At 46.5% G+C, this 23055-nt stretch overlaps 1 protein-coding gene across 4 annotated transcripts in view; it reads left to right on the forward strand.

Moving 5' to 3' along the window:
• Positions 1-23055, forward strand: part of LOC138801320 (hexosaminidase D-like) — a 43576-nt gene that overhangs the window by 16476 nt on the left and 4045 nt on the right. For 3 of the 4 annotated variants that reach the window (XM_069984019.1, XM_069984020.1, XM_069984021.1), the window contains exons 5-14: positions 864-951; positions 3547-3711; positions 4278-4461; positions 5170-5241; positions 8831-9035; positions 11235-11317; positions 11392-11470; positions 13093-13194; positions 14763-14852; positions 15804-15978. In XM_069984019.1, the coding sequence (XP_069840120.1) occupies positions 864-951; positions 3547-3711; positions 4278-4461; positions 5170-5241; positions 8831-9035; positions 11235-11317; positions 11392-11470; positions 13093-13194; positions 14763-14852; positions 15804-15978 (1243 nt within the window). Of the gene's footprint in view, positions 1-863; positions 952-3546; positions 3712-4277; positions 4462-5169; positions 5242-8830; positions 9036-11234; positions 11318-11391; positions 11471-13092; positions 13195-14762; positions 14853-15803; positions 16470-23055 lie in introns of those variants that run through there. The other variant, XM_069984022.1, reaches the window with a different exon arrangement.

Consider the following 23055-nt stretch of genomic DNA (forward strand, 5'->3'; position numbering starts at 1 on the left):
ATTCCATTATGAAAAAAAGGATCAAAACGAATAAGGTCAGACACAAAAATAAGGTCGACTATGTTTTTTGTGTGCGTTAAAAAAAAACGGATCCGTTTTGTTCTGTTTTTTTTTTTTTTAATAATGGAATTCAATGGAAAAACGGATCAAAACGGATGCACGCACATGCATCCGTTTTTGCAAAAAACGAATGAAAAAAAAATGGATTGCAAAAACGTAGTGTGAACCCAGCCTTAATAATACTGTACACTGAGAAATTTTACTATAAAGTGGCCAACCCCTGTAAGGTGTGGTGGGAGGTCTATAGTTATGGAGGCCCATGGAGGCGCACTAAGCCAGTAGTCCATAGTGTAAATGCTGGTGGGTGGTAAGTAGCTTATTGGCAGTACGCAGGCCTGCGCCTCAGGTGCCTAACATTAGGGATGTCTCAGTCAGTAAGTATGTGGGAAGGTGTGCGGAGTAGTAATCCCTCACTAGAAGGCATGGTAAAGCCATTGTTTGTTGTAGTGAGACACATAGCACCACGGGCATAGCTAAATCTGGACGCCAGCGGCTATTTCGGCGGAGCAATAAAGTAAACAGATTTGGCCCGTATTTAGGACTGGTTTCCCTGACCAAGGAATGGTATCCAGTGTGTGAGAGCTGAGGAACGTGGAGGAACATGACGCCGCTGACATGACCCTATAAACCAGTGTCTGTGGCGTTTTCTCCTCCTGCAGGCAGAGAACCATATAAGTGACACCCGGAACGCAGGGCAGAAGTAGTGTGAATAGATTGATTTGTGTGGTGCTCTTAAAGGGGTACTCCAGGGTAGAAAAATCTCTGTCTTTGCTGTGTATCTCAGCCTTTGTCTCTGTTTGCAGTGAGGATGATCTTAAGAAGATTCTGCACTTTGCGGAGCATAACAACCTGGAGGTGGTACCGCTGGTGCAGACGTTTGGCCACATGGAGGTAAGATCTGGCCAGTATGTGCTCACCGCATTACCAGATGTTATTAGATTGTGCAAGAAAACATTTATACTGTGGGAAAGGCTGTTGTATAATCTGTAGGTATAAAGAACAGGGCGTCACTGGATCATACACAATGTTTATGGCTGTATGCCAAGTCTGACTCTGTATGTACAGTATATGGGGTCCGCGTCTTCCTCTAGTTACCTCAGTTATGTCCCATGTCCCTTACCACTCTCAGTCCTAGGACAGGACGTAGCAGTCTTCTTAGCTGTATTAATGAGGATGCTTTTTGAGTCCTATTGCGAGAGTCTTTCCATCTCCCTCTGTCAACTCTTCCTGGCAGTCAGTCCCAATAAGAGTAACACTAGAACTAGAGATGAGCGAAGCTGGAGCATGCTGGAGTCCATCCGAACCCGGACTTTCGGCATTTGATAAGCGGTGGCTGCTGAAGTTGGATAAAGCCCCAAGGCTATGTGGAAAACATGGATATAGTCATTGGCTGTATCCATGTTTTCCAGACAACCTTAGAGCTTTATCCAAGTTCAGCAGCCCCAGCTAATCAAATGCCGAACGTTCGGGTTCGGATGGACTCGAACCTGAACCCAGTTCGCTCATCTCTAACTAGAACGCATTGACTCCATACTATATATATCATTCACTGTATCCAGACCTTTAAAATTGCACAAAATCCAGTGACTTATATCGAACAAGCTTTGACCTTTCGCCAGAGCTCAAATCCGTATGTAACCTACATAATCTACATACTCAAATGCCAACAACGCTCCACAGATACAGATTAAGGCCATGTTTACATGTCGTGAGAGACTGGCCGTTCCGTGACCCCAGTGGGTCACGGAGCGGCCGGTCTCTGAAAAGATCATCCCAGCCAATACCGGACGCGGGGTTCTGATGCGGGCGCATCCATGCGCGCCCGCATCAGAACTCCCCACAGCACACTAGTGTGCACGTACATGGTTTTCTATGGCTGCTATTCACTGAATAGCAGCCGCAGAAAACTGACATGTCAGTTCTTTGCGGCACCGCGAGGGATCCCGGCCGGAGGGTATACGATGTGTATACGCTCCGGCCGGGATCCTATAGAAGGCAAGGCATCGTATGTTTTCGTACAAAGTATGGCCGTTGTTGCCGATTACTTTTAAGAAAACCTACATTATGTGAACATAGCCTTAGGGTGTGTTCAGGATCTGCAGCAGATTTTATGGTGGAGATTTGAAGTTGCAGATTCAAAGCAAATCAAATCTGTGCCATCAAATCTGCTGCCGATCCTGTATATGTGAATGCACCCTTAGGCTATGTTCACACGTTGTATGAGACCGGCCGTTCCGTGACCCGGCCGGATAACAGAACGGCCAGTCTCAGAAAAGATCATCCTGGCCGGTACTGCAGTACAAGCCGGATGATCGTTGCCACCGCTGAATCCGGATGCGGGCCCATCAGTGCGCGCCCACATCTGAATTCTCCGCTGCACATAATGGAGCGTGCGGACGGAGCCGCACTCTCTGTTGTGTGAACTGACAGGGTTTTCTGCGGTTGCTATTCAATGAATAGCGGCCGCAGAAAACTAACATGTCAGTTTCTCGCGCCGCTGCTAGGGATCTGGGCTAGAGCATATACTATGTGAAAACACTCCGGCCGGGATTCCGTCAGCCTTCAGCACAATGTAAGTTTTGTACTAATCATGGCTGTTGCAACAACGGCCGTGATTACTACGGAACTTACATTGTGTGAACATAGCCTTAAAGGGTATGTGTCACCTAAACTTTCTTTTACCGATTAGAGTAAGATACAAATGTTGTTCTTTTATTCCAATCTATTTCTATTTTCTGACTGTAGTTTTTTTTTATTTCACATTTTGTACATTATTATGGGGGCTGCCATATTCCCTGGGCTGTTCTTAACAGCATTTAGTGACATGCTTTACAGCAAGACTCATGGACATAGAAGACAACAGACAGACTCTGTCCCCTTGAGATGAATGTGAAACATTACTGACCATTCCACAGGGAGCTGCTATTGTCTCCTCTATCTACTGGTGTTACACGACGCTGCAATGCTGTACAGATCACTTTACAGCAGTCTCCTTTTATTAATGCAGACACAACAGGAAGTTTTAGCCCTTGTGGTGAGAATGAAAACTGAAAGATCTCAGGATTATTTTATAATATAGATTAAAAAAAATGAAAAATTAGAAAAAAATGTCACCAATAATTCTTAAAAAATATATTTAACTTAAAACATTATTTACACAATAAGTTATTTTCTGATGACACATTCCCTTTAAGGGGTTTTTCAGCCTTTACAAAAACATGGCCGCTTTCTCCAGAAACAGTGCTACTCCTGTCCTCAGTTTGGATGTGGTATTGCAGCTCAGTTCCATTGAAGTGAATGGATCTGAAATCTTATACCACACATAACCTGCAGCTTATCTTTACTGCTATTTGGATTGGGGATTCCCATGTCAACCAGTACATGGAGTTGTACTGACTTTGTGCTACAACACTACAACAGGGACAGTCTTCAGTTATCTTCTCTGTCATTGGACATTGCCTAAAATAAATGTCTTATTCATTACAGTACATCCTGAAGCATGACAAGTACAGGGGTCTGAGAGAGGTGGAGCGCTACCCCAACAGCCTGAACCCCCACAATGCAGAAACCCTGCCGCTGGTCAAGATGATCCTCACCCAAGTTCTTGAAAAGCATCCAATGAGCAGCTGGGTCCATATAGGGTCTGATGAGGTAAGAACACGTCACATATGGTGCTGTTCACTGCAGTAAAGCATACACGTTGAGGCCATGTTCACACAACATATGTATAGCATAAATCACGTCCGTTGTTGCAATTTGCAACAACGGCCGTGATTTATGCTAAACATATGTTGTATTTGAATGAATGTATACGCTCCGGCCGGGATTCCATCTGGCCGCACAAAAAACTGACATGACATGTCAAAAAACTGACATGGCCGCACAGACATGTCAGCTCATACAATGGAGCCTGTGGCTCCAACCGCACGCTCCATTGTGTGCAGATTTGAATTGGGGTGCGCCCGCATCCCAATTCAACAGAGATGAAGATCATCCGGCCGATATTACAGTACTGGCCAGGATGATCTTCTCTGACACCAGCCGGGTCACAAAAGGGCCGATGTCATACACCATGTGAACATGGCCCAAGGAAACTTAACCTATTAATTGCTTCAGGTTAAAAAAATTCCTCCAAAATACTTAACTGGGTGAAGGGGAGAGGAGGGAGATGCAGCTGCAGTCTTTCTACCTCACTGATCCCTGCCTCCGTATTATAGGTTTTTCACTTGGGAGAAGGGCAAGATTCTAAGTCCTGGCTGAACAGTAACAAGGGAGACCTGGGCAAGATGTTCTTCAGTCACTTGAAGAGTGTGGTCGACTTCATACACACTCAGTTTCCTGAGAAGAACCAGCTGATGTGGGATGATATGCTGAGAAAGCTGAGCATACAGAACATACAGGGTAAGTGGCCATTTCTCTACTAATGAAATGTGAGGCTGGATAAAACAGAAGCCAATCAGTGTCAGGTGGGTGGAGCTATAACACACTGCAGCCAATCAGATCATAGCATCAATGACAGCAGCAGGAGATGATTGTGCTGATCATGTAGGAGGCAGTGACCTCTTTTGTTAGGAGGTGAATGGAGACATACTGGAAGACAGAGACTGAGGTTGTTCAAGGAGAAAGGTGTAGTGATGTCAACTCTTAAAGGGGTACTTAGGTAGTAAAGAAAAAACAAAAAATGTTTTATATGTTTCTGCCCTAATAGAAAACATAAAAAAATATTATGCTTATTGCTCAGCGCTCCCCTGGCATCCCCCACGCACTACAGCCCTGCCACTTCCTAGATGGACTTATTTCGCAGTGACAGCTCACTCAGCCAATCAGTGGCTGAGACAGGACAGAGCCTCGGCCAGTGATTGGCTGAGCGGATCTTCATTGTGAGACAGCAACATATAAAAGTTTTCTACCACTGGAGTACCCCTTTAAGTGCGTCATATACATGAGATTTCCCTGATATTTTACATTATGTGTCATATATTAGATCATGCAGATACATGAATCGAATAGGTATAGAACACTTATACTATATTGATACTATATCTATATTGATTTACACCATGTAATATCTCAATGCTTTATACATAACATTATACATATGTCTTGTAGCCTCCGGGATCACTGAGTACGTGTCTCCAGTTCTGTGGCTGTACCATGGCAACTTTGATATGGCACAAACAGGTAAGGAACGAGGACAGTATCTGTATGTGCAACATGATCCAGGATAAGGATATGGTATAGATCAGGGAACTACCATTAACCCCTTCCTATGAGCAGGGCCGTCTTAACAGCATTATGGACCCCTGGGCAGAGGTGCGAATTGGCCCCCCCCCAACCGCCACCATCAAATCCCCCACATCTTTGCATATAGTGCCCCCCATATAGTGCCCCCCATAGTAGCCAATCCCCCCATAGTAGCCAATCCCCCCATATAGTGCCCCCCATAGTAGCCAATCACCCCATATAGTGCCCCCCATAGTAGCCAGTGCCCACATAGTAGCCAGTGCCCCCCATATTAGCCAGTGCCCCCATAGTAGCCAGTGCCCCCCATAGTAGCCAGTGCCCCCCATAGTAGCCAGTGTCCCTATAGTAGCCAGTGCCCCCCATAGTAGCCAGTACCCCCATAGTAGCCAGTGCCCCCCATAGTAGTCAGTGCCCCCCATAGTAGCCAGTACCCCCCATAGTAGCCAGTGCCCCCATAGTAGCCAGTGCCCCCACAGTAGCCAGTGCCCCCCATAGTAGCCAGTGCCCCCCATAGTACCAGTGCCCCCCATAGTAGCCAGTGCCCCCATAGTAGCCAGTGCCCCCATAGTAGCCAGTGCCCCCCACAGTAGCCAGTGCCCCCCATAGTAGTCAGTCAGTGCCCCCCATAGTAGCCAGTGCCCCCATAGTAGCCAGTGCCCCCCATAGTAGCCAGTGCCCCCATAGTAGCCAGTGCCCCCCACAGTAGCCAGTGCCCCCATAGTAGCCAGTGTCCCCCATAGTAGCCAGTGCCCCCCATAGTAGCCAGTGCCCCCATAGTAGCCAGTGTCCCCATAGTAGCCAGTGCCCCCATAGTAGCCAGTGCCCCCCATAGTAGCCAGTGCCCCCCAAAACAACAAACCAGTTACTCACCTGTCCGGCGGCCCCAGCAGCTCCTCTCCCGGCAGCGCGCACTCCCGACATCCTCCGGCACAGGCAGCGGGGTACAGAGAGACTGCCTGTGCCGGAAGTGTCCGGCTGCACGACACATCCAGGACACAGGCAGCGTCTCTGTACCCCGCTGCCTGTGCCCGGAGGATGACGGGAGCGCGCTGCCGGGAGAGGAGCTGCTGGGGCCGCCGGATGGGTGAGTTCCTGGACTGCCCGCCCCTTCTATCGCCGCTTAGCTGAGTCGATCAGAAGCCCAGGAAAGTGCTGCTCATTGCACTTTCCTGGGCTTCTGATCGGCTGTCAGCTGAGAAGCGATAGAAGGGGCGGGCGGAGGGGGTCGCTCAGGGCCGCTCACTATGCATATGCATAGTGAGCGGCAATACAGGGGGCGGGCAGGACGGCTTCCTTGCGGTGCTCAGCACTGCTTGGGAGCCGTCTTCGCTTTATAGGACGCACTTAGTTTTATAAGTGCGTCTTATAAAGCTAAAAATACAAGTCACAGAGGGCAGGGGCCCCCTAAGACGCAAGGGCCCCCGGGCAGCCGCCTACCCTGCCCAATGGATAAGACGGCCCTGCCTATGAGTGGACGCACTATTACATCTTAATGGCAACAGGTTCTATCCGTAATAGGATGTAATAATACTTCTGGTGGGTGGCATGACCTGTGCCTGTACCATCTGCAGTAGGTGCTGAGTGTCACATACAGATGACATCCCACTACAATGACCAGTTATTTGTGATCCTGGCAATTTAACTCCTTAGATGCCATGGTAAATAGCATCTAAGTTGCCTAACAGGTAGGAGGCTCCTGCGGGATGATCCCTGGGCGCTGATGGGTTACCATAGTAGGTGGGGGCATACCACAGGATCTCAGGTCTGGTATAGATGGAGGTTTAAACCTAATATATAAATTGAAAATAAAAATAAAAACTTATGGCTGTCAATAATATTAAAAAAATCTGATTGGGTCTGACTACCACCACCACCACCACCACCATTAAGCAGCTGGTTGAAGGGGCTGCAGAGTTTGAGTGAATAAGGAGTTGCAATACCAGGTGCAGCCATTAGTAATGTATGGCGCTGTGCTTGGTGAGCAAAGAAAAGGCAGCATTGCTTATACACCTTCAGTAAGCCGACCATGGAGGTGCTGAGAGTCAGACCATCACCAATCTGATATTCATGACCTATTCTAAGAGAACCCCTTCATAGAGAACCCATCACCACCTCTGACATGTTTGTATTATTAAATACTAATAATGTATATTACTAAATATTTGTATTCATTTAGCCGTGTTGTATAATTCTTCTATTTAGAAGTGTAGAAATAAATTGACAACTGGGTGTTACTAGGTGGGGGTGTGTGTCTCTACACAGTCTGACATTGTCCAATCATTACTCACCATTGCAGTCTGTGCATGGACACACCCCCTTGACCAGAAGTAGTAACACCCAGTTGTCTATTTATGTAGAAATAAGAAATAATAGAAGAATGTCTCTCCAGAATCACTGGAGAATACAAACATATACTGATACAGATATCTGGAGAGGTGAGGGGTCCCCTTTAAGTGGTTCAGTAGACCGCAGCTGTACATGAACTGCCGCTATTTGCTCCTAATTCCACATCTAGACATGTCTGCTCTGACTTTTTGTATTTCTTGTGTTAGAAATTAATTCCGTAACCTAATGAGGTAGAGATAGATTTTCTTGCTTTGTGAGCTTCACATCCGTGCAAAGCACATTAAACCGCTTATCACTGTGATTAGCCTGTAAGGAGGCTGCAGAAGATGACTTGGCGCCATCGCTACGAAGACAGATGGGATGTGACTTGTTAGACGAGGCCGGGGGAGGACAGTCACTGTGACTTATTATTACTATTCCAGCGGCATTTACCAAATACATGGCAGCACAATGGTTAGCTGTAATCTCATGTACACTGATCAGCCATAACATTAAAACCACTGACAGGGGAAGTATAAAGCGTGGATTATCTGGTGACAAAGGCGGCTGCCAGAGCGGGGACATATTGGGCGGTAAATGATCAGTCAGGTCTTTAAGTTGAAGTTCGAAGCAGAAGTGTAAGTGTAAGAATCTGATCGAGTGTCACATAGGACAAATAATAATGTGTAGACAGCTGGGTCACAGCATCTGTAGAAGGACCAGTCTTGTGTATATAATGGTTAGTACCGGCCAATAATGTCCTAGGAAGGACAACCAGGGACTGGGGATTATGACAATGGGACCACCTAATGGCAGTGGCTTTTATAATGTCTCGGCCACACTCCTGATCTCACAAGTCCCATCCATGGAGGCCGCACCTCACACCTTACAGGATCTGCTGCTGCAACCATAGGACTCTATGGAGCCCAGGCCTTGAGGGATCAGAGCTGTTATAGCAGCATGGTTGCGGCCTACACAATATTACCCTTGTAATGTTATGGCTGATCACTGTATATAGGTTTGTCCTTACCCGCTCGGCCACGTATGGTTACTGCTTTTTTCCCTATGCAGGTACAGACCTTTTCAATATGAGTGTTGTGCTGAAGCTATGTATATGGGAAAGGCAATAAGGAATTCATTGTGGAAATACCTGAGCGGTGTATTGTAATTTAATAGGATTCTCTTATGTTTCAATTCTCAGAGTCATATATTTCCAAATACGAGGAAAGCGGATTCACCAACATCTGGTTTGCAAGTGCTTTTAAAGGGGCGTCAGGCCCGGCTCAGATGTGGACTCCCATGAACGAGCACGTGAAGAACCATGAGGAGTGGAAGAAAGTCATCAACAACATGAGCAAGTTCCCCAAGATCCACTACAGCGGCATAGCACTGACCGGGTGGCAGAGGTCAGGAATCCTGTGTGCATGTATATGATTAGTGGGCATCTGACCACATAGACCCCCACCCACAAATAAAGAGAACAGGGACCCTTGTTCCTAGAGTAAATAATGTAGTGGTCAGACATGTCCGCTGCCGCTCCATTCATCCCAATGGTAGCAAACACTGTACTCTCCTATCTATAGAGTGATGGTCCGTTTACACAGAGCGATAATTTGCCCAATCAATTGTTTAACGTTTTGAAGCAACGATTCAGTTTTTATAACGATCTGCATTTAGATGAAGCGATAAATCGTTAGTAAAAATTGTTATTGCAATCGTTTTAAGATCTTTTAAGCCCATCTCACACATAGGGTGAATCTGTGAAAGACTTTTGAAGAAGCGATCTGCGAATTTTCAGTGAACGACCAATGATGATTTGAGAACATGTTGAAAGATGGTGATGAACGATTTCTCGCTCATCGCTTCATCGCTCGCTGTGTTTACACAAGCTGATTTTCACTCAAATGCGATCGTTATCGCGAAAATTCAAACGATAATCATTCCGTGTAAATGGACCATAAGCCATGATTGTTTACCACATCATTCACACAGGGGGCAAGACCCACTCTTTTAGTAATCCTGTTGGTCCCAACAATCAGACCCCAAATATTTATCACCCATCCAAAGGATAGGTGACATGTCATAAACTTGGAAGAAAAGGTGCAGCTACTTTCTCGCAAAAACAGCGCCACCCCTGTCTTCAGGTTGTGTGTAGAGATGAGCGAACCGGCCTGGAAAACTGGGATACAGCCTATGGCTATGGCTGTATCCCAGTTTTCCAGGCGGTCCTCAGGCTGTATCGACCCTCTCCATGGAGCGAGCAGACAGCGGGAATCAGAAGCCGAGAGTTCAGGTTCATACGAACCCGAACCTCGGCCTGTTGGCTCATCTCTAGTTTTGTGTGGTATTACAATCTAGCTCCATTTACTTTAATGGAACTGAGCTACATATTTACACCCAAACTGAGGACAAGAGTGTTGGAAGAAAGCGGTATTGTGGTATTGCATCTCGGTTCAACTGAAGTAAACAGTGGTAATACCACACATTACCTAAGGACAGGTGTGGTGCTGTTTTTGGAAGAAAGCAACTATATTTTTCTAATAATGCATAACCCCTTTTAAAAAAAAAAATTGTAGGCCTAGCCCCATCCCACCCCATAATAAAGCTATTCAGATTGCCCTATAGGAGTGCCAGTGTCTCCGAACCAACATGCAAGAGTGGGAAGGCCAAGAAACTCTTACGGGCAGATTCAGTCTGGTCCACCAGGGGATTCCTTGGCAGGCCTTGGATCTATCACACTAATGATCCATCAGAAGGCAACCCCATATGAAGCTGACTTTGAGCCAACCATTTGTCACTACAGTCTATTTTTATGGGATGATTCACAAATAACATATGAGAGCCTATTGATGATCTGTCCTGTATGTACTTCTTATTATTAATCCATGCACATCAATCTTATGTCATTGAGAAAAGTAGTTGTGAGCTGAGGCTCTTATTGATCACTAGAATTAGAGGCCTGCAAGTCATATAAGCCCAATGTCCCTTGGATTTGCACACATACACATTATACTGTAAGTGATACAAAAGGGAACACTGCTAAAACAAAGACTGAAATGATATCAGAAAATATCTAAAGGTGAACTGACACTTGTTACAGGTAAAGATGTCTATGAGATTCTTTGGAGGGGTCAGACGACCTCACACTCCAAAGTGGTGCCTATGACTTTGACACATGCAGTACCTATAGTCGCCAGCAGGGGGAGGCAGTCACCTGCTTTTCTCCCAGCTTTCAGCTTCAGCCGGGTGATGTGGCGAGGAACTGGCATCACATTTACGGGTCTCAAAGTTTCAAAGCGGATGCAGAGCCTTAGGCTACCTACATCTTTCGTAAGGGATCTAATGCTGTAAATACATCCATGTCTACTTTATATACTTGATTGTGCAGCCCTTGGGTACATCAGTCCTGGTATCACTATACTACTTGGTGCCTGTGCAGTGACTACCTGCATTGCTGTATAGTGGTAAGATTTGCTGTATTGTATTAATGGCAGTCTTTATGGCTTATGGCTGACTGCATAGCCGCAGTATAGCTGAGATGATGCTCTTCTACCTTCAGTGTTCACGTCACCGGCTGACTGATTGCCCATTGTCTCTCGCTGCAGGTACGATCATTACTCAGTGCTCTGCGAGCTGCTGCCGGTAGGCATCCCTTCCCTGGCTGTGTGTTTGAAGACTCTCAAGGATGGTAAGTGCGTCCGCTGATGTCATTTAGATACGGCGTCTTATTTGCGGCATTGTCACTTGTCTTCTCCCACACAGGGCAGTTCACAGAAGAGGCCAAAAAAGACACCGCTCTCTTACTGGGATTCGGAAGCATCGATGTGGAGAAAAACATTTGGTAATTACAACCGATAGTCTTGTCTGTGAGTGAGTTAATGCATGCCTGTATACATGGGCACGAAGATGGATTTAAAGGAGACTAGAAAAGGTCTGAGTGTGCTAGGCACCACCGTGATGATGTTGTACTGGTAGAGTACAGATAGTTGCAGCGGTGTTTAAAGGGTTGTAAGTAGAGTGGAGCAGCGTAGAGGAGAGGAGTTTGTCAAGGGGGTCCTCACCTATTATAGTACAGTGCTCTGACGTAACTTGAGAGAATACTTGAGAGATACTTGTACCCTTGTATAGACTATAGTCTGACCACCTTCTGCCCTACAGTGTCAAGGTACCCGTCCTAATAGGGTGATACAAGCCCCAGCTTTGCTTGCCTGGGTGAAGCTAAGTGTCCGGGTCTTCTAGGTTAACTTGCACTGCAAGATAGGATACGTAGACCCTCTGGTTGCCTTGTCCTATCCAGGCTAGTTCCTCTTGTGTATCAGGATACTGCCCTGCACCTTGTAAAGTGGTTCTCGGCATGGACTAGGATGATCCCCGACTTTTTCTCCCTCGGTAGTGTCTAGCACTGGATAGTAGATATAAGATGAGTACTGAAAGAACTAAGTGTCTCTGGTTGCATCTGACCACACGTGTGTCTTAACCAACTCACTGAACACACTACACTGAACTGTCCTGGACAAGGGTCCTGATAGAGCCAGGCCCTGGCTTGGCTACAGCAGGGACATTCGTTCTGTGTGTCCTTCTCCCATGAAAATCTGTGTAGAACTGTCTAAGCCTTAAGCTACACCTCCTCCCACCAAGTGACCTCCTACAGGGGATGTGTTATCTACCCTGTAAGTGGTGGAAAGGAATGTGTGAAAAAAAAAAATACTATATGCATTACCCGCAGAAGTCTGTAGAGAGGGAAGAGACAGGAAGTGTGTGTGTGTGGGGGGGGGGGGGGGGCTTGCTAAGAGAAACAGAAGCAGAGAGCCTACAAGAGTATTGGAGTATTAGATCTCAATCTAGCCTTGATTTGCAGCTTCGACTGCTCAGTACTGCTGTATTATGTCCTCATCCTCCATGCTGCCTCTGCTTAAGGTGGGTGTAGAGACTTAGAGTAGCAGGATCTGCCTTTCTGTGTGTAGGAGAGATATTGTAGCAATTAGGATCTACCTACTATCTCAAGGACAACTGAAATTTAGAGATGGAGCCTGCAGAGATGAAAAGTGGTAAAAAATATACAAGATATATATTGGCCAGAAATAGTGCTGCCTGCTCCTCATAAGCACACACATGACATTTTATGCTGAAAAGTCACCTAAAATAACGTGTAAGATTTAAAGGGGTTATCCACGAATAGGGAAAAAATATTGCAAAAACAGCACCACCCCTGTCCTCAGTTTGTGTGTGGTATTACATATCATCTCCATTCACTCTAATGTAACTGAGCTACAAATCCCACACCCAAACAAAGGACAAGAAGGGTGCTGTTTGTGGAAGTAAGCAGACATGTTTTTCTGAGCTTGAATAATCCCTTTAAGCCATTGAACATAGTGATGCAGGAAAAGGAAGCAGACACAGTTTCTAGATTCCCAGAAGTTTTATTGTAGAAATTTAATTTTTTCTGTGATTTGCTTCTCTTAGTGAAGGAACCGGAGCATTTCCAGGATCTGAAATCTATACCATGGTGAAGAAAATACACAGTGAACTGAAAAGAAAGGCTCGTGAAGTCACGGAGGAAGACAGGTAAGCAGTGAGTGCAGCAACATTATGGGGCAGACTGGTATTACACATAAGCCTTTAAACTAATGTACACCTGGGTAAAATGCACCAGATTTATTAAGAAGCGCAGGCTACTAATACATTTTGTGCATTATGGACTTTCTTTAAGCAAAGTAAATCTATATTTTTGCCCCATTTTCTGTCTTCTGGGGGTATTTTTATTGGTAGCTATCCTCTGGGTGGTGCAAAATAGAAAAGAATCATATACTCCCCTTACTCATTCCCCAACCGCTGTCATGGCATTGATCCCCACTGTGCAGCACATCCTTTTGTGGGTACAAGGACCTGCGTGCTTAGCCAATCACTAAATGAGGCAGGATACCTCTGCCAGTGATTGGCTGACCAGGCAGGTCTGTGTGCCCACAAATGGATGTGCTGCACAGTGGGGATCAACGCCATGACAGCGGTGGGGGAGTAGGAAGGTGAGTACAGTGATGCGTTGGATTACGAGCATAATTCGTTCCGGGACTGTGCTTGTAATCCAAAACCACTCTTAAACCAAAGCAAATTTTCCCATAAGAAATCATAGAAATGCAGACAATTGGTTCCACACCCCCAAAATAGTCATTTTTTATTCTGAATAACAAGTAAAACAAATGATACAAACATTTAGAAACAGCTGAATATGTGATATTATAAGTTACTGTACAGTATAGCAATCAGCATGTGGAGTATAATGTATAGTAAGGGCATAAACCTGAAAAAAACAGAAGCAGTTTGTAGATACAGGATGGAGCTGCAGATCCCCATAATGCAGTAGGGTAGTACAACAGGCTAGAATAGAGAAGCAGGGCTGCTGTCAGAGGTCTGTGTGGTCACATGACTGCAGTGGGGCAGGGGTGTGTGTCAAGCATGGACCAATCAGGAATTGAGAATCACAGAGCAGTGTAGGAGGACAGTGATAAACATTTTTATACAGCAGTGTGTATAGCTGAGTGTAAGTGCAGGCACAGTATAGCAGGGAATTGAGAGGATGGGAAACTCAAGGGTTGACAGAGACTGCAGGGAGCATGAAGGAAAGAGCAGGGCAGATGTGGGCACATACATGCAGCAGTCTCTGTCCGAGGAGAGAGGGGTTACAGCTATGAAGAGATTACCTCCACAGTCCTGTCCCCTTATGCAAGCCCCAGCCTGAAGTGGATCTGCTATGATTTGGAAGGTGAGGGAGACTTCCTGGGTCAGAGTACAGGGCTGTAGACCCTGCTATGCAAACCATGCCCCTCCCCTGCTCCCCCTTCCACCCAGTACAGGAAGCTTATGAACTAAAGCAATGCTCTTAAACCAAGTCCCAATTTTGAAAAACTGTGAGCTCTTCTTGCAAAACGCTCTTAATCTAAGTTACTCTTAAACCAAAGTACCACTGTATATGTATTTATTTTACACCACCCAGTAACCTCTGGGATACCCCTTTAAGACTGTAGTTCCCACACAGTTTTGCTCAGTATTTTGTACCAGTACATCAGCACCAGTCTTCGGCAATGCACAAGGAATGACTAAATGTTCCAAGGATCATGTTCCCTTTCCCTCCACAGTGATATCAATGGCTGGTTCTCCCGCTACAACAGGGCACACCGATTTGGCAATCCACATAAAATGGAGAAATTCAGGGCAAAAATCTTAAAGTGAGTATTACAACCACACACCATGGTCAATGATAGATTTTTTTTGTGCCAGGGCATCAAAGGTAAAGTTACAGACATCAGGTATCATCTTTTATTTTCTTTAATCTGCTTGGCTGTTATGAGGCTCAGTATCCCTATGATAACAGCTACAATAGCAGACAAGGTCTATACACAAGAGTGTTACCATTTCTGGAGGGAAAGAAAAGCTGATTTTTATTTCTTATCTATACTACCTGTTTAAAGGGAATCTGTCAGCTCTGGATCATGCTCAGAGCTCGAGTCTCAGCATGCATGCCTCCTCTCTCCCCCACCCCTCTTTGTCCTGCATGGTTTATATAGAGCTCTGATGCCTGTTCACATATGTGATGAGCTTCCCCTATGGTCGGTAACCTCCGGGGGAGTTTAGAGTCATTAGGACACTTGTCACGGTAGTCTAAAGTGGTAGTTGACCCACCCTGGGTTGTTGGTACTGCCACTTATAGAAAAGGGAGGGTAACCCAAGTATACGGTGGTGTGTAGGTGTTGGTGCTGACAGACTAAAGACTAGTCCCATGCATTTTAGTAAAAAGTATAATACTTTACTGAAGAGTAACTCAGGGTAAACAGTACACGAGATGAAAACAGTGAATATCTTTACATAGAACTTAGGTGCTGACAGTTGAGGTAAGACCATACTACCTGTTTAAAGGGAATCTGTCAGCTCTAGATCATGCTCAGAGCTCAAGTGTCAGCATGCATGCCTCCTCTCTCCTCCACCCCTCTTTGTCCTGCATGGTTTATATAGAGCTCTGATGCCTGTTCACCAATCAATGTGGCTTGGCACCAACACCTGAGCATGATTTAGAGCTCGCAGAGTACAGCAGAAGCCTTGACGGCTAGACAGATCAGCATAATCCAGATAAAAACAAGACAATACAATGTCCTCCTTGAACTTCTCCCATTTTCCTCCAGAACCAATGAAGAATTGGAATCTCAGATACAGGCCCTGCGATCTCAGCTCGACTCCATCTATTTTCCAGACACAGTGGAGGAGTGGATGGAGGAGAATGTAAACCTGCATATGGACGCACTGCGACAAATGGCTAAAGATTTCCAGGAAATTCTTCCACTCAATGCCCAACCAAAGGTCATACTGAAACAGTGAGAAGAAAACCATGTGCAATAAGAGATTGGATTTTGCTTGCAATTTGAACCAGGGAAGGGTTAATATTGCACAGGATGGATGTAGGGGTCTGGGAAACGCCTCCAGAATATGCACTATGTATATGGGAAGAACCCCTCAAGCCGTGGCATGTGAAATGTGACATTCTGCATTGTATATGGCAGAGAAGATACTGGTCCATCTCTACTCATCCTCTGTGATGGGTTATATATGATCACCTGCAGAGCATCATGGGAGTGTCTGTTACCTGTCATCAAAGTAGTCTGGTTGTATTGGATCAATGTAAAGGCAATATGGCCTGTTTGTATACCTGTGACTAATAGCTGCTTTGACATAATGCAGGGGGCAGTCATGAGATACTACCTCCAGTCTGTGGGTTCTTCTTTAAACCTCAAAAAAAAGGCTGTATTCCATTCCAGTCCATATACAAAATAAAATTTTTATTTTTAGAATTATATGACCAGACTTTTCACCGTTCCAGTAAGAAAAATAATAAAAAAAAGAACTAATTGATAAGATCCTAACTCCTAATATCCAGATTGTCCTGACAATTGGTTCTGTCCACTGCAAAAGAAAAATAATAACTCGATGGCTGAAAATTTCTCTGTCATTTTGTGTTTACAAATCTTATGGGTTTCCACGGTTACAGACTACAAACAAAACTGATGTAGTCTGATTCTTCTGTCATTATTTTATTTATCCTTTACTCCTTGGTAAGATAGTATATGACTGCAGGATCTATCAACATCTGGTCTGTTTGTAGACTAACCGTGGAGGTAAATAAATCTTTATAGGAGCTGTGTAGACAAAACAGTAAAAGACCTGAATGCAGCTTGATTATTTTTGTTGTACATATGTGATGAGCTTCCCCTATGGTCGGTAACCTCTGGGGGAGTTTAGGGTCACTAGGACACTTGTCACGGTAGACTAGAGTGGTAGTTGACCCACCCCGGGTTGTTGGTACCGCCACTCACAGAAAAGAGAGGATAACCCAAGTATACAGTGATGTGTAGGTGTAGGTGCTGACACCATATAAAATATAATACTTTACTGAAGAGTAACTCAGGGTAAACAGTACACATGATGAAAACAGTGAAAATCTTTACATAGAACTTAGGTGCTGACAGTTGAGGTAAGACCAATGGGTGTGTTGTAGAGACAGAGAAAAGGAGTTGCCATAGGAGCCCTGTCTAGTGATGAGCGAGCATGCTCGTCCGAGCTTGGTACTCGATCGAGTATTAGGGTACTCGATGGTACTCGTTACTCAGACGAGCATCTCACGATACTCGAGAAAATCTCATCATCCGTTTCCTGTAAGTTTGGGCGCTATTTCTCAGCCAATAAACATGCAGGAGACTCTTTGGTACATCCTGCGATCACGTGGGACCCATACATGTCGATAGCAGCGATTGGTTGGTCAGATCAGATGACCCTGTCATATAAAACTCAGCGCCGGCAGTGCTCGCTTCAGACGTGTGCTGGAAGAGATCAGGGACAGAGCTGCTGCTGGTCAGGGAGAGTGTCAGTGTAGGATTTAGCGTTCCAGTAGGCAGGGTATATACTAGCAATATAAACAAATAGCCCTTTTCAGGGCTTAAAAGCTTTTTTTAATAGTATTACTACAGACTGCTGGCTGGGACTTGCAGTGCTGCTACCATGATTTCACCAGTACACTGTGGTGACCGGCTGCTGGCAGAAAGGGGACATTAGGTGTTGCACACACACCCCTAAGAAGTGCTCAGTGTACTCTTTTTTGATTTTGGGGCTGGTGGTCCTGCTGTACTACACTGTATTGCTGGGATTTGTAGTACATCCTGCATAGAACTTCACTGCTCATTGTAAGGGGGTGTCAGAGAGTGTGTGTATAGTTCCGGCCAATACCAGATTGTACCGTACAGCCCCCCCCCTAAACTAGTGGGTACTACACTGTATTGTTGGGATTTGTAGTACATCCTGCATAGAACTTCACTGCTCATTGTAAGGGGGTATCACAGTGTGTATTTAGATCCAGCCAGTACCAGATTGTACCGTACAGCCCCCCTAAACTAGTGGGTACTACACTGTATTGCTGAGATTTGTAGTACATCCTGCATAGAACTTCACTGCTCATTATAAAGGGGTGACAGAGTGTGTATTGTTCCGGCCAATACCAGATTGTACCGTACAGCCCCCCCTAAACTAGTGGGTACTACACTGTATTGCTGGGATTTGTAGTACATCCTGCATAGAACTTCACTGCTCATTGTAAAGGGGTGACAGAGAGTGTGTATCGTTCCGGCCAATACCTGATTGTACCGTACAGCCCCACCAAACCAGTGGGTACTACAAGTATTTTTTCAGATTTCTGTATTTCATACGCAAGGCTTATCTCAGTTCCATACTGTGCAGTGTCCATAAAATGGTGAACCCCAGGGGTAAGGGTCGAGGGCGTGGGTGTGGGGTTCCAAGTGATGTGGTTTCTGGAGGGCGTGTTTCAGGGCAGGGTGACACAGCAGCACCTGTTGAGGAGGTAGCAGTGGCACACCGCAGACGTCCACTCCCTAGCTTCTCTGCCCAACTTACGGGGTCTCAAGGTAGACTGTTATTGAAACCGCCGCAGTGTGAACAGGTGATCACGTGGATAGCGGATAATGTGTCCAGTAACTTATCCACCACCCAGTCTTCAACGCAGTCCACCCACGCTACCCAAGGGAGTGGGACCCTTGCTCCATTAGCTCAGCCTCCTTCCCCACAGCCTGGCCCCTCCAGGGAAAGAAGGGATTCAGATCCACCACCACCACCACCACCATGCTCCCAGGAACTCTTTTCTGGACCCTTTCCTGAGTCAGAGCAACCGGAGCAGTCGATCTGTCCTGATGCCCAAACTCTGCAGCTCACGCGGTCAGTGGGTGATGAGAGTGGGGACTTGCAAGCGGGGTTGGAAGAGGTGTCTAATGATGACGATGAGACCCGGTTGTCAGACAGTGAGGTTGTTGTCATGGATGTAACTCAAAGTGAGGAGGAGAGTGAGGAGCTGGTGGATGAGGACGAGGTGACTGACCCGAGCTGGGTGGATAAGCCTAGTGAAGACCATGCTTCTGAGGGGGAGGCAAGTTCACCTGCAGGACCGGTTGGAAGAGGAAGAGAGGGGTTGGCAGAGGGAGAAGCAGGGGCAGAGCCAGTAGTCAAACTCCCGTGGCCAGGGCTAGATGTTCCCAAGTCTGGAGATTTTTTAAAGAAACTGCGGATGACGGATGAACTGTAGTGTGCAACGTGTGCCACGCCAGAATCAGCAGGGGAGCCACCACTACCAGCCTAACCACTACCAGCATGCACAGGCATATGAGTGCTAAACACCCCACTCAGTGGAACCAATGCCGTTCAGTGAGTGCAAGTCGCACACCTGCTCCTTCCCCTGGCTCTGTCAGTCCCCCCGCCCAGGCCCCAGGCACGAGCGCCTCCCACCCTACACGCACCCCTTCACCTCCACTCTGCTCCACACCCTCCAGCAAGGTGTCCAAGCGCAGCGTTCAACTGTCCCTACAGCAGACCTTTGAACAGAAGCGCAAATACACTGCCACTCACCCGCATGCACAAGCCCTAAATGTGCACATAGGCAAACTGCTGAGCTTGGAGATGCTGCCCTATCGGCTGGTAGAGACAGAGGCCTTTAGGAACCTCATGGCGGTGGCTGTCCCTCGGTACTCTGTCCCCAGAACAGCCGCCGCTAGATAGCCAGACCACCCTGACGTCAGTTTCTCACCAAGGAGTAGAGGATGAGAAGGAAGAGGAGCGGACTGGTGCCGCCACTGAAGAGGGTACCCATGCTCAATCCTTAGTTGTGGAGCGTGTATGGCCTAAAGAGGATGAATTGGTGGAGGAAGAAATTGAGGCTAGTCAGGAGAGGGAGTTCTTGCGTGTTGGGACCCTGGCGCACATGGCTGACTTTATGTTAGGCTGTCCTTCCCGTGACCCTCGGGTTAAAAAAATTTTGACAACACAGATTACTGGGTGTTCACCCTCCTGAACCCTCGGTACAAACAGAACTTGTCCACTCTCATTCCTGCAGCGGAACGCCGTATGAGAGTGAATCAATATTAACAGGCCCTGGTGCAGAAGCTGAAAATGTACTTCCCATCTGACACCACTAGCAACAGAGGACGTAGTTCTGTGGGCCAAAGAGCGGGGGAGAGGAGCGGTGGAGCAGGCAGCTTGTCAAGGGGCAGGGGAACACTCTCCAAGGCCTTTGACAGTTTCATGGCACCCCAGCAAGACTATGTCAACCGTCCCCAGTCTAGACAGAGTAGGGGGGAAGCCTTCAGGAAGATGGTGAGGGAGTACCTTGCTGACCATACCAGCGTCCTTCCCAATTACTCTGCTAGCTACAACTACTGGGTTTCAAAGCTGAATACGTGGCCTGAACTGGCGCTTTACTGGCAGCTCAACATGAAGATTCTTGGTATCTCCTCTCCTCCTCCTGTTCCTCCTCTTTCTTCAATTCTCAGCCAACTGCAAAGTCTTCTTCTGCCATGCAGGGTCTGGCCTAATTATTGGGAGGCTCAATTGTTTCCTCACTCACTTCTAATGGTTCTCTGTGTCCTCACTGCCATGCTCTGACGTCACACTATGTCTGCGGAGGAGCGGGACTGGTTGCCGGGGGCCCACTGATCGCGCCCCCGCCAACCAGCCAGCTGTTTTATTTTATAAAACACACCACCCCCGGTCGAGAGGCATCAGGTGTACCCTTGATTGGTGACTGACAGCTGGCCTAGCCAGTTAGCTGTCAGCACCCGGGTTCATGTTCACTAAATATCCCAGCCCCTGGACTCACTCCAATATTTGGGTGGGCTCATTTGCTTCCTCACTCACTTTTAATGGTTCTATGTGTGCTCAATGCCATGCAGTGTCTGGCCTAATTTTTGGGAGGCTCACTTGCTTCCTCACTTACTTTTAATGGTTCTCTGTGTGCTCAATGCCATGCTATGTCTGGTATAATTTTTTTGAAGGCTCACTTGTTTCCTCACTCACTTTTAATGGTTCTCTGTGTGCTCAATGCCATGCTGTGTCTGGCCTAATTTTTGGGAGGCTCAATTGCTTCCTCACTCACTTTTAATGGTTCTCTGTGTGCTCAATGCCATGCTGTGTCTGGCCTAATTTTTGGGAGGCTCACTTGCTTCCTCACTCACTTTTAATTGTTCTCTGTGTTCTCACTGCCATGCTCTGACTCCGGGCAACCGCAGCAGTCGATCTGTCCTGATGCCCAAACTATGCAGCTCACGCAGTCAGTGGGTGATGAGAGTGTGGACTTGCAAGCGGGGTTGGAAGAGGTGTCTGATGATGACAATGACACCCGGTTGTCAGACAGGGAGGTTGTTGTCATGGATGTAACTCAAAGTGAGGAGGAGAGTAAGGAAATGGAGTTGACAAAAATTACGTTTAGGATACACACCGCCACAGTTAATAGTTTGTTAATGCTGTTTTTGCCTTAACCCCTTAGCGACCCATGACGTATCTGATACGTCATGGCGCCGCGGGGGGTGTTCAGAGCGGGGTCCCGCCGGGACCCCGCTCTGAACGGCGCTGATCCCGGCTGACACGTGCAGCCGGGCAGTGCCTCTATTAGCCGGCGCGGGTCCCGTTGCCGCGCCGGCTAATTAAGCACTTCAATGCAGCTGTCAAACCTGACAGCTGCATTGAAGGGCTTCAGACATCACATCCCTGGTGTCTAGTGGGTCGGATCTCCCCCCCGCGATGCGATCGCGGGGGGGAGATCCGTTCTTCTGCCCGTGCCGGGCCTCAGCGTCGGAATGACGCTGATCCCGGCTCGGCAGTAGATTGCTATGGCCTGCAGCAGGCCATAGCAATCTATGACCGATCTCATGGATCTTTGCTGTGTATATACACAGCATTGATCTCTATGAGAGATCAGTGCTATGTATATACAAGCCCCCCAGGGGGGCTTCTAGTTACAGTAAAAAAAAAAGTAAAAAAGTGTTTTTATTAATAAAAATCCCCTCCCCTAATAAAAGTCCAAATCACCCCCCTTTTCCCATTTTATAAATATAAATTAATAAATAAATAAATAAACATATTTAGTATCGCCGCGCGCCTAATCGCCCGAACTATTAATTAATCACATTCCTGATCTCGCACGGTAAACGGCGTAAGCGCAAAAAAATCCCAAAGTGCAAAATTGCGCATTTTTGGTCGCATCAAATCCAGAAAAAATGTAATAAAAAGCGATCAAAAAGTCGTATATGCGCAATCAAGGTACCGGTAGAAAGAACGCATCATGGCGCAAAAACTGACACCTCACACAGCCCCATAGACCAAAGAATAAAAGCGCTATAAGCCTGGGAATGGAGCGATTTTAAGTGACATATATTTGTTAACAATGGTTTGAATTTTTTACAGGCCATCAGATACAATATAAGTTATACATGTTATATATCATAGTAATCGTAACAACTTGAGGAACATGCATAACAAGTCAGTTTTACCATAGGGCGAACAGCGTAAATGCAAAACTCCCCGAAATCAAAACAAATTCGTTTTTTTTTTTCAATTTGACAGCGCAAATGATTTTTTTCCGGTTTCACAACATATTTTATGGAAAAATTATGCCTGTCATTGCAAAGTACAATTGGTTTCGCAAAAAATAAGCGCTCATATAAGTCTCTAGGTGAAAAAATGCAAGCGCTGTGGACTTTTAAACATAAAATGGAAAAAGCAAAAGCGCAAAAACGAAAATTGGCTTGGACCTTAAGGGGTTAAAGGGGAGGGTAACTATCAGTTCATAGAACGATTGACGTGACTATAACTTTCATATTGACATGTCAGCCTCCTTACCACCAACAGTTGCCAAAATAGGACAGAGGTTGGTCAGGTCAGTGGCGGATTAAATGTACCCTGGGCCCCGGGCTGTCCACCCAACCTGGGCCCCCCCCCCCCCAGTCAATTCGCCCACATTATAATCTGCTACTGCGTCCCCTTCCCCCCCCACTGTCCCCAATAAACACTGCCTGCCTGCCTCCCCTCCCTGCTGGCCCCAATAAACATAAT

Source organism: Dendropsophus ebraccatus, chromosome 9 (assembly GCF_027789765.1).
Source record: "Dendropsophus ebraccatus isolate aDenEbr1 chromosome 9, aDenEbr1.pat, whole genome shotgun sequence".
In the NCBI taxonomy this organism is placed as follows: Eukaryota; Metazoa; Chordata; class Amphibia; order Anura; family Hylidae; genus Dendropsophus; species Dendropsophus ebraccatus.